Source organism: Mesocricetus auratus, unplaced genomic scaffold, assembly GCF_017639785.1.
Source record: "Mesocricetus auratus isolate SY011 unplaced genomic scaffold, BCM_Maur_2.0 Super-Scaffold_100066, whole genome shotgun sequence".
NCBI classification, from domain to species: Eukaryota; Metazoa; Chordata; class Mammalia; order Rodentia; family Cricetidae; genus Mesocricetus; species Mesocricetus auratus.
Window position 1 is genome coordinate 29,066 of NW_024429235.1, and position 17,160 is coordinate 46,225.

General features: G+C 45.7%; 1 protein-coding gene across 1 annotated transcript; it reads right to left on the minus strand.

Moving 5' to 3' along the window:
- Window positions 1–6: 6 nt before the first annotated feature.
- LOC121136326 lies at window positions 7–5,275 on the minus strand. The gene is given in 4 exon segments (XM_040736659.1): window positions 7–1,310; window positions 1,313–4,567; window positions 4,679–4,829; window positions 4,976–5,275. Coding segments are annotated over 4 exon segments (5,010 nt in total).
- Between the last annotated feature and the right edge of the window lie 11,885 nt (window positions 5,276–17,160).

Consider the following 17,160-nt stretch of genomic DNA (forward strand, 5'->3'; position numbering starts at 1 on the left):
AGCATATTATTGGCGTATTAATCTTATCTTTAAAGGGTTTTGAGAGCGTTGGAGCCTCCATGACTCTGGATTTCTTTGGGCTGGCGTATCGGTGCAGTGTTCTGGTCGGGCGGCCTTGACGTGTGAGGCGTGGATCCAGGCAGCGATGCCGTCTACCTTCAAAGCAGTGGGGGTAGTCAGAAGTACAGTATAGGGTCCTTTCCAGCGAGGTTCTAGGTTCTTGATCTGGTGTCTCTGGACGCAGACGGTGTCACCGATTTTAAAGGGATGAGGTACAGAGAGAGATTCTATCCCTTTCTGGTAGGCCGCTGCTATTGGCGTCCAGACCTCCTGTTGCACCAATTGCAGGGCCTGCAGATGGGCCTGCATGGAAGGGGAAGTGGCAAAATCAGAAATATCAGTATCAAAGAAGGTGATGGCAGGGGGTGGAGCCCCATATAAAATTTCAAATGGGATCAAACCATGTGGGCCAGGTGTGTTTCTGGCCCGGTATAAGGCTAGAGGCAGGAGTTGTACCCAGTCTTTAGAGCCAGTTTCAAGTGATAATTTGGTTAAAACTTCCTTAATTGTTCTATTCATTCTTTCTACCTGTCCTGAACTTTGGGGTCTGTAAGCACAATGTAATTTCCAATCAATTCCCAAGAGCTTAGCCACCAACTGACTCACCTGGGAGACAAAGACAGGCTCGTTATCCGACCCTAATACCTGTGGCATCCCGTATCTGGGGAAGATTTCTTTCAGAAGCTTCTTGGTGACCATTTTCGCGGTTTCGTGTTTGGTGGGGAAGGCCTCCACCCATCCAGAGAAAGTATCTACAAAGACTAGTAGGTATCTGTAACCATACATCCCGGGCTTGATCTCCATAAAATCTACCTCCCAATGATTCCCAGGGCGATGACCTCGGAGGCGCTTTCCTTGACCAATTTTGGTATTCCCTGAATTGACCTGTGCACAAACCCTGCAATTTTCAGTTACTTGTTGCAGCAGCATGTCTCTCTGTGGCAGGTGTAAGCTCATGGTTCCCCGCTCTAATAGGGTTTTCATCTTTTGCTTGCTCAAATGGGTTAACTTATGAAGGCGCTCAATTAACTCTTTAGCTGCCTTTATGGGTATTACAGTCTTTCCTTGGTGGGTCCAGCAATTGCGGACTGAGTCATAGTCAGCTCCTAATCTCTGGACGAGGTCCAGGTCCTCGTCCGTATACTCCCAGACAGGGATTGATTTGCCAGTTGGCACGGCGACAGTTAACAGTTGAGGTCCCAGCACTGCCTGCTTAGCTGCCTCATCGGCTCGGCGATTTCCTATGGCCTCTGGGCTGTCCCCTTTTGATGCCCTGGACAGTGTATTATGCTCAATTTCTTTGGGAGAAATAATGCTTTTAAAAGGGCTAAAATTTCATTTTTATTCTTGATCTCTTTGCCTTCTGAAGTTAAAAGTCCTCTCCTCTTGTATATTTCCCCATGTATGTGGGCTGTAGCAAAGGCATACCGGCTATCAGTGTAAACATTGAGTTTCTTACCTGCTGCCATCTGGAGTGCTTGGGTTAGGACAATCAATTCCGCACGTTGAGCAGAGGTGCCAGCTGGAAGTGCGCTGGCCCAGATTACCTGGGTGGCATCCACTACTGCTGCCCCTGCCCGCCGCTCTCCATTCAGTAGATAGCTGCTGCCGTCTGTGTACCAAGTGAAGTCTGCATCCTTAAGCGGCTGATTGGTCAGATCAGGCCGAGTTCCGTGCGTTTCCGCAAGGATCTGTTGGCATTCGTGGGATGTGGGCCCTACTGGCAAGGGCAGCAGGGTCGCCGGGTTAAGGGTGACAGCTGGCCCAAACTGGATCCTGTCAGCATCCAGGAGCAGGGACTGGTAGTGGGTTAGTCGAGCGTTGGACAGCCAGCGGTAGGGAGGCTGGCGGACCAGAGACTCAATGGCATGTGGTGCCACGATAGTTAATGGCTGTCCCAAGGTTAATTTAGAGGCATCTTTGGTGAGAACAGCAATAGCAGCTACCATCCTTAGGCATGGAGGCCACCCTGCTGCAACTGGGTCCAGCTTTTTTGATAAGTATGCAATAGGGCGCCTCCAGGGTCTGAGTCTTTGTGTTAAAACTCCTTTAGTAAAGCTCTGCCTCTCATCCGCACAGAGTTCAAAGGGCTTAGTTATGTCAGGCAGGCCCAGGGCCGGGGAGGAAAGCAAAGCTTGTTTAATGTCATCAAAGGCCTGTTGGTGTTCCTCCGCCCAAACGAAGGGGGTGTCTGATTTAGTTAGCTTGTAAAGGGGTGCTGCCATTTCAGCGAACACCAGAATCCATAGCCGGCAAAACCCGGCTGTCCCCAGAAACTCCCGCAACTGGCGGGAGCTTTGGGGGGTTGGGATGCGGGATATGGTCTCCTTGCGTGCGGTGGTTAGCCATCTCTGACCGTTTTGAAGTTCATACCCCAAATAAGTGACTTTTTCCTGACAGATCTGGGCTTTCTTTGCGGAAGCCCAGTATCCCAACTGCCCCAGGGTCAATAGGAGGGCCTCGGTACCTGCATGACAGTTCTCCTCGTTGGTGGCAGCCAACAAAATATCATCCACATATTGGAGCAGGATCAATGACGGATGTCTGATGCAAAAATCTGCCAAGTCGTGGTGGAGGGCCTCATCGAAGAGGGTGGGGCTATTTTTGAACCCTTGGGGCAATCGGGTCCAGGTCAATTGCCCTGATACTCCTAATGTAGGGTCTTTCCATTCAAATGCAAATAAGGCCTGGCTTTGCGCACTGAGCCTTAAACAAAAAAATGCGTCCTTCAGGTCAAGGACAGTATACCATTGATGTGTCGGCGGCAAAGTGCTCAGCAGGTTGTAAGGATTAGGCACTGTGGGGTGGATGTCTTCCACCCTTTTATTGACCTCTCTGAGGTCTTGGACTGGGCAGTAATCCCCTGTTCCAGGTTTCTTGACAGGAAGGAGGGGAGTGTTCCAAGGGGAACGGCAGGGGGTTAATATCCCCTGGTCCAAGAGTCTTTTTATGTGTGGCTTTATCCCTTCATAGGCCTCCTTGGTCATGGGATACTGCTTTATGGAGACTGGGGTTGCTGTTGCTTTTAAGTTTATAACAAGGGGCGGTTGGCACCTTGCTAGCCCCATCCCCCCAGTCTCTGCCCAGGCCAAGGGATACCTTTTGATCCAGTACTCTAGATTTTCAGTTGGTTTGAGTGGTGGATCGAAAAGTCAGTACTCGTCCTCCAATTGTAGGGTGAGGACCTGGAGGGGGGTCCCGTTAGGGCCTGATATGGTGGCCCTTGATCCTTCGAAATGTATTTGGGCTCTTAGCTTGGTCAATAAGTCTCTCCCCAGGAGCGGATAGGGGCAATCAGGAACATGTAGAAAGGAGTGGGAGACTTTACCTGAGGCCAGGTGAACTTTCCTTTCCATGGTCCAGTGATACTGCTTTTCTCAGGTAGCCCCTTGTACCCAGGCAGTTCGGCTGCTCAGGGGTCCTTGGGTACTAGTGAGCACTGAGTGTTGAGCTCCAGTGTCCACTAGAAAGGTGATGGGTTGCTCCCCAACTTGTAAAGTTATCCGGGGCTCAGGGGGGAGCAGCTGGCCCTGACTTCCTCAGTCTTCACCGAGGGCTAGTAACTGGGCTTGTTGGTCAGGCCTTCTTTTTGGCCCCCTTGGTCGATTTGGGCAGTCTCTGGTCCAATGACCCTTTTCTTTGCAGTAGGCACATTGGTCTCGATCCACCTGGGGCCTCCTTCTATCTCCCTTCCTTTCCTGTCTCCCTGTGCCTGTGTTATTCTGTACTACGGTGGCCAAGAGTTTACTAAGTTCCCTATGGCGTTTTCGATCTTTTTCTTTTTCTCTATTCTCTAATTCCTTTTTTTGTCTTTCCTCTCTTTCCTCCTGTAATTTTCTAAGTCTTTCTTCCTTCTCTCCAGGAGTTTCTCTTTTGTTGAAAACCCTCTCTGCCTCTTTCAATAAATCAGGCAAGGTATAATCTTGCAGATTGTCTAGTCTCTGCAACTTATTGTGGATATCTGGCGCCGATTGCCATATGAAGGCCATCAGTACATTGCCCCTTTGTGCATCACTTTCAGGGTCGAAGGGGGTGTACACACGGTAGGCCTCTTTCAGACGCTCCAGAAAGGCAGTAGGAGTCTCCTCCATTCGTTGACTAACCTGTCTTACCTGAGCCAAATTGGTAGGTCGGCGTCCAGCGCCATGAAGACCCATTATTAATAACTGGCAGTAAAGACGTAGGTGTCTCCTACCTTCAGCCGTGTTGAAATCCCATTCAGGGCGAGTTAAGGGAAAAGCAGCATCGATTTCATTGGAGAGTTGAGTGGGTCGCCCATCATCGCCCGGGACGTTCTTCCTGGCCTCCAGGAACACTCTTTGTTTTTCTTCTGAAGTTAAGAGTGCCTGTAAAAGCTGCTGACAATCGTCCCATGTGGGCTGGTGGGTTATAAGGATCGATTCAATCAGGTTTGTGAGAACCATAGGATCCTTGGAAAAAGAGGGGTTGTGAGATCTCCAATTGTACAAGTCAGAGGCAGAAAAAGGCCAATACTGGTATTGGTTCCCTGGGCCCCCCGTTTGGCGCAAGGGGAAAGCTCTAGAGGTTCACCTTGACTGGGTGGGTTCCCTTTTCCCTCTCAGCCTCCCAGCTACTGGGGAGTCTGATTCCTCCTCGCCCAGTGTGGGGGTTGTGTTATCCGGTCTTTCTCCTTCCTCCTTATCCCAAGCAGCTCGGGCGGGAAGGGGTGGAGCTGGCTGATATGGTGGTGGCTCTTCTGTAAGCAAGTCTATGAGAACCGAGTCATCTGGGGGTAGTACAGGTTTAGACTTAGGGGGTTTAGAGGGGAGTTCTTCTCTAGAACAGGATAGAGGTGATGGTCTGGAGCTGGGACAGGGACCAAGGGTGAAGAAGGAGGGAGGGGAGGAGCCGATGGTTTCTCCGAGACCGCCTTCGGAGGAGGTCAGAGAGTCACAAACGGGGCTGCCCATGTCGGAGGGTCTGTAGCCAAATTTTCCCAAACAACAATGTATGCTATTTGGTCCAAGTGTCCATGGGGTTCCTTATCGAAGACCCGTTCCTTAACCTGTAAGATAATTTCTAGGTTAAAAGTCCCATCCCGTGGCCAGCCCACATCAAAAGTTGGCCATTCAGATGTGCAGTAAAATTGCCATTTTCTCTTTTTGACGTTCATTGACTGGTTAGAGGAGCGGGTCTGCACTTCATTCCAATGATCTAAAGTAAGGCTCAGAGGGGTGGTTATGGTTTGTCCCATGCTTGAAACAGAAAACTAAAAACACAAAGACAAGCAGACAAACAAGACAAATGACACAATTAAGCAACTCACGACCAGACACGCTGCGCGCTTTTGGCGGAGCACCGAAAGTAAATATTCAGGCGGGCCAACGTATCCATTGGATATGTAGTGAGCTTTAAACAACTGAGCTCCCAGATCCCTGGCACGTCTGCCAGGGTGGCGGGGGAGAAGTCTTGAGCTTGTCAGCTCCTTCTCAAGCCGCCTCTGATTACTGACTGGCTATGTAGCCTACCTTTCAAACGCTGCGTGGAGACAGATCAACATACATATACATAACAAAGCACAAAGCGGATTGGATGCCGGTGGCTAGCTTACCTCCCAGCGGCACTGGCGGTCCTGGGGCAGATATCTCGGTGGGGACCTCCAATGTAAAACCTCGGCATCAAAGCGCCGGGCACCGGACCGAATCCTCTGACCAAGGACGGGGCCAGACCACTGGATGCAAATGCAAGAGGCGATTTATTGGGTACACAGGCACCTGCGGATGCTACTGCAACTCAGATGCAGAGCATACCGGGCTTGTAGGGAGTACACTATTTATGGAGTTTTAATGATTACATAAGTATCAGCATAGCAACAGGTATTTCATTGGCTACTGAAGCATGGGCTGAGATCATCTGGGGGGGCAGGGGTAGTTGCCAAGGACTAGGTTTCCTACATGAAAGACCCCGGCATGCTTCAACAATTAGTATCCGGGTCCTATGATTGCTACAGTGATCAGACACATTTGGGGGCCAGGGTAGTTGCCAAGGACTAGGTTTTCTAGTATTGTCATATGAAAGTTCCCAGCACGCTTCAGCAATTAGTATCTGGGTCTCATGATTGCTATAGTGAGTAGAGACATCCTGTTTTGAGGGTGAGACACCTGTCTGGGTTTTTCCACTAGGCAATGGCTTGGCTTTGTTTTTCTTTTTCCTAGGGGGGGCCCTGAGTAGGGGTCTTTCATATCCACATTGTGTCCAGGAGGAGGAAGGGAGTGCAGAAGACAGCAGGGTCTGCTATTGGAGCCCGGGCCAAATGCATCTATAGAAATGCAGATCTCTGCTGATCTAGAAGAGATCTTTTTCTGGGATGGGAAGCAGGATAAGGAATCATTATTCTGCATCCTTAAGGACAGTGTAACACGATAAGTGGTGTTCCTGTCACTCAGGCCTCACTACCCAACTATCCCCTAGGCGACTTGCCAGTCAGGGCCCTTCTGGGAGCCAGTTTCAGGCTTGTCTTTGAAGAGGATCAGGAGTTGTGTTTTGTGTGCTGTGCTGTGAGTACTGCACCAGGAAAGCTGAGTGAAGAGCATGGGTGAGTTTGGTGACCACAACATGGTGAGTGATGGGTAGCTATCACCAGATGGGAGACATAGATGGAGAGATGCAGGAGCCGGTTTGGTGCAGCCTCCACAGACCTGAGTGGGAACCTGCAGTTAGATTCCCTGACCTGTGAGGTTCCATGTGGTCCTTGCAACTCCCTGACCCCAGATGCAGGCCTCTGAGTAACTGTGCTTTGTGGGCTGAGTCTGCTCACAGAATTGGGAACAACAAGCTGTGTGTAGAAACATCTATGCAGTCAGCATCAACATGCTCTTCGTGCATCCGTGGAAAGGATGCCAAGCTTGGAGAGGCCTTGTTTTCTTTTATCTTCTAGACATTTAGCACTTTGCATTTTACCTTTATGCATAAACATCAAATATTGTGGTTATTGTAAAAGGAATCATGTGTGTTTGGTTGCCTTGATGTAGAAGAGTAGAATTGTTGGTATAAAGGATTTGCTGATGCTTAGTAAATAAATAGTAAGTCTCATGAAGTAGAATTTCACTGAGGGGGGACTACCTCTAAGGCACCCAAAAGGTAAGTGTATGCTAACCAGGCCTGTTAGAAATTAGGATGCACTGGGTGGTGGTGGCACATGCTTTTAATCCCCGCACGCAGGAGGCAGAGACAGGCAGATCTCTGTCAGTTCAAGACCAACCTGGTCTACAGAGCAAGTTCCAAGATAGCCTCCAAAACCACAGAGAAACCCTGTCTTGGAAAACCAAAGAGAGAAAGAGAGAGAGAGAGAGAGAGAGAGAGAGAGAGAGAGAGAGAGAGAGAGAGAGAGAGATTAGGATGCTAGGATACACATTTGTTCATTAGGATTGTGACATTTGGTTCTAAACCATTACAAAGAAACCTCTGATTTACAACCAGTCACAAGTCTCATCCCCATATCAAAGAACAGGCCTTTAACAAGCTGCTCAGGGAGACATTACAGGGTCACAACAACCTTAAGGCCTGGTGAGCCATAAAGTTACAATTTTCTTCATGAGAAAAGCATAGTTCTGCCAGGTGGGCAACAGGATACCAGGTGACAACTATATTTTTTTTGGGTGGGGGGGTTAGAGTGCTGGGATTAAAGTCATGAACCACCACTGCCCAGCAACGTGAGAACTATTTGAAAAGTAAATCATGATCATGTTAAGGCCCTACCTAATCAGACAGGGCTTTCATTTAGGCCCTCAGGCAGGGAGGAGGAACATTCTTAGGATAACTGGTAACAGCCTGGAGTATAGGTCTTGGCAGGGTTCCCTATGGGCCTGGTGTATCGACAATAAAGCAGAGCTCTTTATCTTAAACAGGGATTTTGCCTGGGAGAGCTGGTAATGGGGCCAGGGCTTTGTGGAGTGTTTGATTCAGATCTTGAGAACCCAACGTTTCTCAATATATGGAGATACAGTTTTCATTCCCAAGGTTACTGTGGGTTAATCAGTAAAGTTCTCTTTTTTTGTTTTTTTCTTTTTGATTTTTTGAGAGGGCTTCTCTGTGGCTTTGGAGCCTGTCCTGGAACTCGCTCTTGTAGACTAGTATGGCATTGAACTCACAGAGATCTGCCTGCCTCTGCCTCCCCCATGCTGGGATGAAAGGTTTACACCCCAATGCACTGCAAGTAATGTTCTTGAGATACCCCATGTCCCCCTTGTGTAGCGTCATTGGAGTAGCCACCTCCTGAATTTGTCCCCTCTTATGATGCTTCCTAATATTTCATAGACTTTTCCTATTCCTTCCATTCACCCCTGTGAGTAGCATACAAGATGCTATTCTTCTTAAGAAGCTCAAATCCCACTGGGCATTGGCGGTCCATACCTTTAATCCCTGCCTTCGGGGGACAGATGCAGGCAAATCTCTGTGAGTCTAAAGCCAGGTCACCGGTGTACTTAGGAATTATTCTAGGATGGACCTTTGCTGTGTAATCCCCTCAGATGACTGAATGGTGAGGCCTACAAGTTACCTGACTGTATTTAATTTGTTCAAAGTGTAAGCTGGAGCATGAACTTAAAAGATACTTAAGGACGATGGCATATGTGGAATTCAAATGTGTCTAAGGTGGCTTCTCTGAGCATTAGGGAGAGATGGATGCATGCCTTCATTAAAGAGATTTTTCTTTATCAACCTCCCAAGTGTGTGAAGTGATTTCTCCCTGGGAATGCATAGTAATTAGAGGACAGCTGCATTTCCATCATGTTAGAAAAATAATGTTTCTGAGACAAACTCTTATATTGAGTTAGGTGGCTTTGATTCCAGTCTGTTGCTCTCCAGGGAAATGATCTTTCATGTCTCTAAATGACACCTCCAAAATTCTTAAATTAAAGGACTGTGCCACCTCAGAGATTGAAAATAAACCATTTGAGTCATGGAGTCACATATCCAAAGCAGTCACAGGAAAAGGATTTGCATGGGGAGCATTGCTTCTGCCTTCAGACCAAAACAGATTGTAGTATACACTGCAGGGAAACAGGGCAGGCAATCATGGCGTCACTATTATGAAAAAGGGCCTAACTGTGGTAGGGGGAGTGATTTTGTAATTTCCCAGCATGTTTGAAATCTTGTCATGTGAAAGAACACAGAGCAGTGTGTGTGTACAGCTTGTAAGGTTATCTTGAGCCAATGAATACTGAATTAGTAATTTGGTAACTAATTTAGAGCAGTGGTTCTCAACCTGTGAGGTCATAGCTCCCTTTAGGAGAATCAAATGACCTTGCCACAGGATCAGCCTAAGACCACCAGAAAATAAAAATATTTATCTTAAAATTCATAACAGCAAATCTATAGTTTTGAAGTAGAATAATTTTACTGTTAGGGTCACCACATCATGAGGAACTGTATTAAAGGGTCACAGCATTAGGAAAGCTGAGAACCACTTGGTTTTGATCAATGTCTCCTGTAGCTCAGGCTTGTCTCGCACTGTGTAGTTGAGAATTTCTTTGAGCACCTAATCCTGCTCCTGCTGCCCCATTATGGGGAGACAGTCATGCTTCTCATTCCAGGCTGGGCCTTGACTGGTCTCTGGGAAGTAAACATAACAACTAAATGTATATCCTCCAAGTTCTCTAGATTTTTATTGCGAATATACAAATGAGGTGGGAACCTGTGTAAGAACTTCCTTGTGTCACCAACTCTAAAGCAGGTTTAGTCACAGCACAAAAAGGGAGGGGCAAAAAGAAGGGAGAAAGATTTCCTGCTGTGACAGTCATTGTCATCAGCCATGTGGAGTCAGGTATTCAACTGTAGATGTTCTGTAAAATCCTGACTGGCCATTTCTCAGTTTCATGTATCAGGAAATCAAGAATCTAGATAAAAAACAGAATTTATCATGAGACCAAATTCCTGTAGTTACACCATTTCAACCTAAATAGAATAACTGGATAAAATAGTGTTGTTCTGCCTAACATGACTATTTTTTCAGGTTTAAGATGAAAGCCCTGAGAGAAACAGTGTGGGCAGTACTTAATGTGCTGTAATACAAATACTATGGAGTCTCTGGAACACATGGCCATAAAGTCTGTTTCAACATTTCTTTAAAGATTGCATTTATTTATGTATTTATTTATTTATTATGTGCACAGTGTTCTGCAGGCTAGAATAGGGCACCAGATCTCATTACAGATGGCTGTGAGCCATCAGGCAGTTGCTGGGAATTGAACTCAGGACCTTTGGAAGAGCAACCAGGGCTCTTAACATCTGAGCCATTTATCCAGGCACCTGCTTAAACTTTGTAACATAATTTTTTTAGGGATTATATGTTCACATTATTTCCATTATCCTGACCCAAGGCCTCCCATAGCCTCTTCCTTGTGTTCTCATACATGGCCTCTTTTTATTTAACTACAGATCCTGTTTGGATGTGACCTGTGTTTGGATGCAGGACCTCCCAGGTATGAAGCAAAGGGTTGGCTGTTCTGGACATTCAGTGTTTAATTGAATATGCACACGCAGAACCCTGTGCCTTGGAAGAGGTACAGGAAGTGCTCTGGGAGCTTGAAGTATTTTACTGAACTAAGAATTTTCCAGGGTTGGAGAGATGGCTCAGCGGCCAAAAGCATTGGCTGCTCTTCCCGGGTGCCTAAGTCCAATTCTTGACAACCACATGATGACTCACAGCCCTCTGTGATGAGACCTGGTGAACTCTTCTGGTCTGCTGGGATACATGCAGACAGTCCACTATATGCATAATAAATAAAATAAAGAAATAAAGAAAAGAATTTTCTACATCAGGAAGCTGTCTGACTGTAGTGTGGAGGGCAGTGCTGGGAAGGCCTATGTGATCTGAGTCATTTGATCCCTGCTCACCCAGTAGGATGACAGCTGATATCCTGAATCCCAGAAGGGTCATCTTGACTAGTGAGGATCTTTGGGAAGGCTGAGCTGTCAGGAGCACCAGTGGGAGGTGACTCATGGGTTCTTTCCAGCATTCTCCTCTTGCTCTGCTGTGAGGAGCTGTGAGGAAGAATAGAAGCCATGACATGGTGAGTGTGGGGGCCACTGTCACCAGACCAGGAAGAGCAGGTTGGCTGAGCTGTCAGAATCTGGACTGCAAGCCAGGTGTTGGTGATGCACACCTTTAATCCCAGCACTCAGAAGGCAGAGGCAGAGGCAGGCGGATCTCTGTGAGTTCGATGCCAGCCTGGTCTACAGAGTGAGTGCCAGGACAGCCTCCTAAACAATACAGAGAAACCCTGTCTCAAAAAACAAAAAAAACAAACAAACAAACAAACAAAAGAATCTGACTGCCTGGAATGGGATGGACCATGAGCCAAATTGAGATTCTGTTTGTCCCTGTGTGAACCTGGGCAGTGGCCCTCCGCCTCTGTGCTTTGTTGAGTGTGAATTCCCTGAGTGGGGGAGGCTCTGCAATCCTGGTATGAGAGACTCTGAGCTGATGATGTCATTGTCCATGTGCACACACAGGGGTTGCTGTTGTTGCGCAGTGTGAAGACAGATTGGGAAACTGAGGATCTGGTTCCTTTTTTCTTTTTCTAGACAGGGTTTCTCTGTGTACTTTTGGAGGCTGTCCTGGAACTCACTCTGTAGACTGGGCTGGCCTCAAACACACAGGGATCTGTCTCCTGAGTGTTGTGTGTGCCACAACCTCATGATGGCAAAAAAAATTTTGAGACAGGGTTTCTCTCTATTGTTTTGGAGGCTGTCATAGAACTCCCTCTGTAGACCAGGCTGGCCATGAACTCATAGAGATCCTCCTGCTTCTGCCTCCCAAGTGATGATATTAAATGTGTGTGCCACCAACGCCAGGCTGAAGATCTGGTTTCTAGAATTTCTGGATATTACCTTCTGATGGGGGACATCCTGTGTGTATGTTGTCTATCTGTTAATTGAATAAAGCACTCTTTGCCAATAGGGAAGCAAGATAGGTAGGTCTAGGTGTCAAGGACTATTCTGGGAAAGAGAAGCACAGGGAGCCACCATGTAGGATTCAGGAGAAGTAGCAGGCCTGGACCCTTCCTCCGTTAAGAGACTTGGAAATACTCAGATCAGCAATGATGGGTTAAATGCTTAAGTCAGAGCTAGCCAGTGAGAAACCAAGCAAACCACCAACAGCTTAATAATTAATATAGCATCCTGCGTGTTATTTAGGGGCTCAAACAGATCGTTGGCAGAGCCAAAGTGGCTGGCAGGAAGACTGCACCTTACAACATCCCACTGTCTGGCTTGTCTTAGAAACTAGTAGAATGAGGGGATGGGCCCTGCCTCCCAGAAATTCAGGATTAGAATGAGTTTTCAACTCTCTGCTACTGACAGCCACCATGGTGTGACTGAATAAGGTTCAGTTCCTAGGCACAAAGGGATTTTCTGAACTGTAGAGGTGTTTCAGATTAGCATAGCATTTTGCATGTGACTAGGGAGGATGCCTTGTTCCAGGCCTGTTCTTTGATATTGGGATGGGCCTCATGGTTGGTTGTAAATCAGGAGTGGCTCATTTGTAATAGTTTGGAGGTAATTGTCTAAACAATCCTGGTGAACAAATATGTATCTGATCATCCTAATTTCTTACAGGACTTGTTAGTATATACTTATCTTTGGGTATTATTTTTGGTGGTTTTTTGAGACTGGGTTTCTCTGTGGCTTTGGAGGCTGTCCTGGAACTAGCTCTTGTAGACCAGGCTGGCCTCGAACTCACAGAGATCCACCTGCCTCTGCCTCCCAAGTGCTGGGATTAAAGGCATGCGCCACCAATGCCCGGTTTATCTTTGGGTATTTTAAAGGCAGTACAACCTCAAATAAATTCCTCTTTGTGAGACTCACTATCTCCTGAGCATTTGTAAATACTTTCTATTACCAATTTTACTCTTCTACATCACAGCTTAACAGATGAATGTAGCCCAACATATGAGATGCCTTTTACAACCTCCTCAAAATTATCAATAAATGGATCTTAAATGTAAAAGGGAAATGAAAACTGCTGGACCTATAGACATTACTGAAGAAACTAGTCCTTGTCAAATTTTGGTGACCTGCTTTCCACGGGTGCACCAAAAGCAAGCTGAAGTTGACTACAAAGATGTTTCTACACACAGCTCCCTGCTCCTGATGCTCAGAGCAGACGTGGCCCACAGAGCAAAGTTATTCAGAGGCCTGACTCTGTGTACAGGACATTTATAGGACTGCATGGGACCTCAAAGGACAGGGAGTGTGGCTGCAGCTTCCCACACAAATCCAGAGATTACCCATCACACCAGCCCCAGGACCTCACCATCTGCCACTATCTGGGAGCAGCAGCCCCTCACTCGCCATGTTGTGGTTTTCCAGTGCACACTTGCTCAAAGCACAGCACACAAATCCACTGTCTCCAGCTTCTCTTCAAAGCCAAGCCAGAAGCTAGGGGCCAGATGGGTTCTGCACCACTTCTGACTGGCAGGTCACCTAGTGGCCTGATTGGCTAGTAAGGCCTGAGTGACAAGGGCACCTCTCATAGGGTTGCAGTGTGCTTAAAGACACAACACAATTGTTCTGGACTCTGCCTTCCACACCAGACAAAGACCATTTCTATATCAGCAGAGATATGCATTTCTATAGCACTTGCTATAGAAAAATCCAACAGTGTTATGCTAGATTCTCTACGTGAACAGGAATGATGGCATGAACCTCTCCATGTATGCAGAAAGTGGATTTATTAGAGTGTCTCACAGGCTCTGGCCCAGGTAGTCCAACAATTGCTGCCTATCAATGAAAAGTTGAAGAGTCCAATAGTTGTTGAGTTCATCAGGCAGGGATGTCTCATCTGGTCTTCATTATACACCAAAATTCCAAAGATGTAGGGTCTAATTCTAGGAAAGGAATGAACTTGGTAGTCAGAGCTAGGGTAAGCAGCCAAAGAGAGAGAGATTCATCTTTCAATGTCCTTTATATATGCAGTCTGCCGCCAGATGGTTCGATCCACATTAATGATGTAACTTCTTTATGTGTTTTGTTTTATTTGGTGTTTTTGATACAGAGTTAATCTGTGTAGCCCTGGAACTCATTCTATGGACCTGGCTGATCTCACACTCAGAAAATCCGACTGCCTCTGCCTCCTGAGTACTAGTCTTAAACGTGTGCACTGCCAACAAGCAGATAAAGGTGGATCTCATGAACTTTTTGATCCAGGGTTTTTCTGTGTGGCTTTGGCTATCCTGGCTCTCATTCTGCCAGTCTGACCTGGAGCTCACAGACATATCCCTGACTCTGCAGGTTCTGGAGAAGTGAGGTTGTTCTGCAATAGTGAAATGCTGGAACTTTGCCAAACAGCAATGGGCACCAAGTGGTTCAAGTGATTATTTCACAACACAGCTTCATGTGCTATGGATATGTATATAAGTAATTATTATTTCAAATCCCATGCTTCTTCATGTCCCCATTATTTTCCCAAGATTCACTTCATCTTGAAGTACTGCCTTAAAAGGGATTATCCAGAGAGACTTTATAATGTCATGGCAAAGAGATTTATTCAAAATAAAACAAAATAATTTCCATTATATGTGTGAGCCTGTAATGTAATTACAGGCTTTTAGACCATGACAGTTATTTGGAGACCGCAAGTCATCTTCATGAGGTCTACTTTTGACCTCCAACTAGTGAAACTCATAAAATTATACTTTACTGCTGGGCATTGGTGGTGCACTCCTTTATTCCCAGCATTTGGGAGGCAGAGTCAGGGGGAATCTCTGTGAGGTCCAGACCATCCTGGCCTACAGAGCAAGTTCCAGGACAACTCCAAAACAATAAAGAGAAAACCTGTCTCAAAAAACAAATCTATTTTCCTGGAGAATCTCATTGTGGGAAAAGACTTGAGTCCTCCAAATGAGAATGTCTCTGTTGGAGAAACATTTATTTTTATCTGACTACCTTACATGATAAACAGTAACTGAGAAAGTGGGGATGTTTTAGAGATGGGGAAAATGCATTTTTTTACTTCATTATTTAGATTTGCATATTTTTGCCTTCTATCTCAGCCTGTTAGCATCCCAGGGATGGATTATTCACCATATGTTTTCTTTATGGTTCCAAATTAGTCAACCTGAATAAATATGTTTTATATTTTACTTAATTTTTCATTTTACATTTTGTGTTATTTTTCCTCTCTTCTTTTTAAGAATAGCATAACTGTGACTCCCTGTCTGGGCTATAACTCATACTATAGAATATGCTGTCCTAGGACATCAGAAATGTCTGTCCATCTAGACTACAGAGTGCCTGCATTATAGATGGGTGTGTCACTAGAAAAGTTGGTTAATTTAATTGGATTCCTGAGGATGTGTGACTGAGTCTGGCTGGTTATGGCAGCCAGGGCACAGGCTCTGGTCCTAACTCCAGTAACAGAAGAAGGTAACCATGGAATGCAGCCTTTCAACCTTAAAGTCCACTGTCTTCCAACTATGAGAAATAGTTATCCCTATCATTGCTTCTCTCTCTCTCTCTCTCTCTCTCTCTCTCTCTCTCTCTCTCTCTCTCTCTCTCTCTCTCTCTCTCTCTCTGGGCTTCTGACAGAGACAGAAGGGCACAGATTGCATCTTCTGGAGCAGGTATACCTTGATGGCTTTTTTTTTCATCTGTGTAAGTTGTTCCCCAATAAAGCACCCATTAATCATTTATCTTGGGTCCAGTGAACCCAATGACACCCATCTTCACAAGAAAAAACATTTTATTGAAAATGAACACAAGTGTGGACTCTAATGTCTCTACCAAACTGTTTACATGGATAGCGATTTCTCTTCCATGACTTCCTCCCCATTACCTGATATCGAGATGATACAAAAAAGGATTAAAATATGAACGGGGTTAGAGATACAGATGAGCAAAATTATTACAAGTTCATTGCCAGAAAGGAGGTCAGGTTTTTTGAGAACTTTCTATAGTCTCTGCTACATAAATACTCAAGGGTCTACCCTTCTTGGGAACATGCATGACCCTTCAAAAAACTCAAACACTGACATCACATAATTAAATTCAATCAATTCTCTAACCAAACAGATTTTCACAGGTAAAGATTTTCTCTTGTATGCACTCATTCCTGTATCCCAGGTTTTGAGGTGTTTAAAGTCTTAACAATTTCCCTTCATCATTAATTGGTTCATGTAACAGAAAGCAAGCATGTAGCATTGAATTTAGAGAAATCAAGTGATGTGAATGAGGCTTTTTATGCAATTAAAAATAGTGTGGCCAACTGAACCTCTTAGAAGAGAAAGTGGGTGGTACCCTTGAACGAATTGGTACAGGAGACAGCTTCCTGAACATAACAACAGTAGCACAGGCAGTAAGATCAACAATTAATAAATGGGACCTACTGAAACTGAGAAGCTTCTGTAAGGCAAAGGACACAGTCGGCAAGACAAAAAGGCAGCCCACATAATGGGAAAAATATTCACTAATCCCACATCTGACAGAGGGTTGATCTCCAAAATTTACAAAGAACTCAAGAAGCAAGTCTCCAAAACACCAAAGGACCCTATTAAAAAGTGGGCTGCAGAACTAAATAGAGAGTTTTCAATAGAGGAGTCTAAAATGGCTGAGAGGCACTTGAGAAAGTGCTCAACATCCTTAGCCATCCGGGAAATGCAAATCAAAACAACTCTCAGATACCATCTCACCCCTGTCAGAATGGCTAAAATCAAAAACACCAATGACAATTTATGCTGGAGAGGATGTGGTGAAAGGGGGACACTCCTCCATTGCTGGTGGGAGTGCCAACTGGTTCAGCCACTTTGGAAATCAGTGTGGAGATTCCTCAGAAAAATGGGAATAAACCTACCACAAGACCCAGCAACTCCACTCTTAGGCATATATCCAAAAGATGCCCATTCATACAACAAAGATGTCTGTTCCACTATGTTCATAGCAGCTTTATTTGTAATTGCCAGAACGTGGAAGCAACCTAGATGTCCCTCACCTGAAGAGTGGATAGAGAAAATGTGGTACATCTACACAATGGAGTACTATTCAGCAGAAAAAAATAATGGAATCATGAGATTCGCAGGCAAATGGATGACACTAGAAGAAACCATCCTGAGTGAGGTAACCCAGTCACAAAAAGAGAAACAT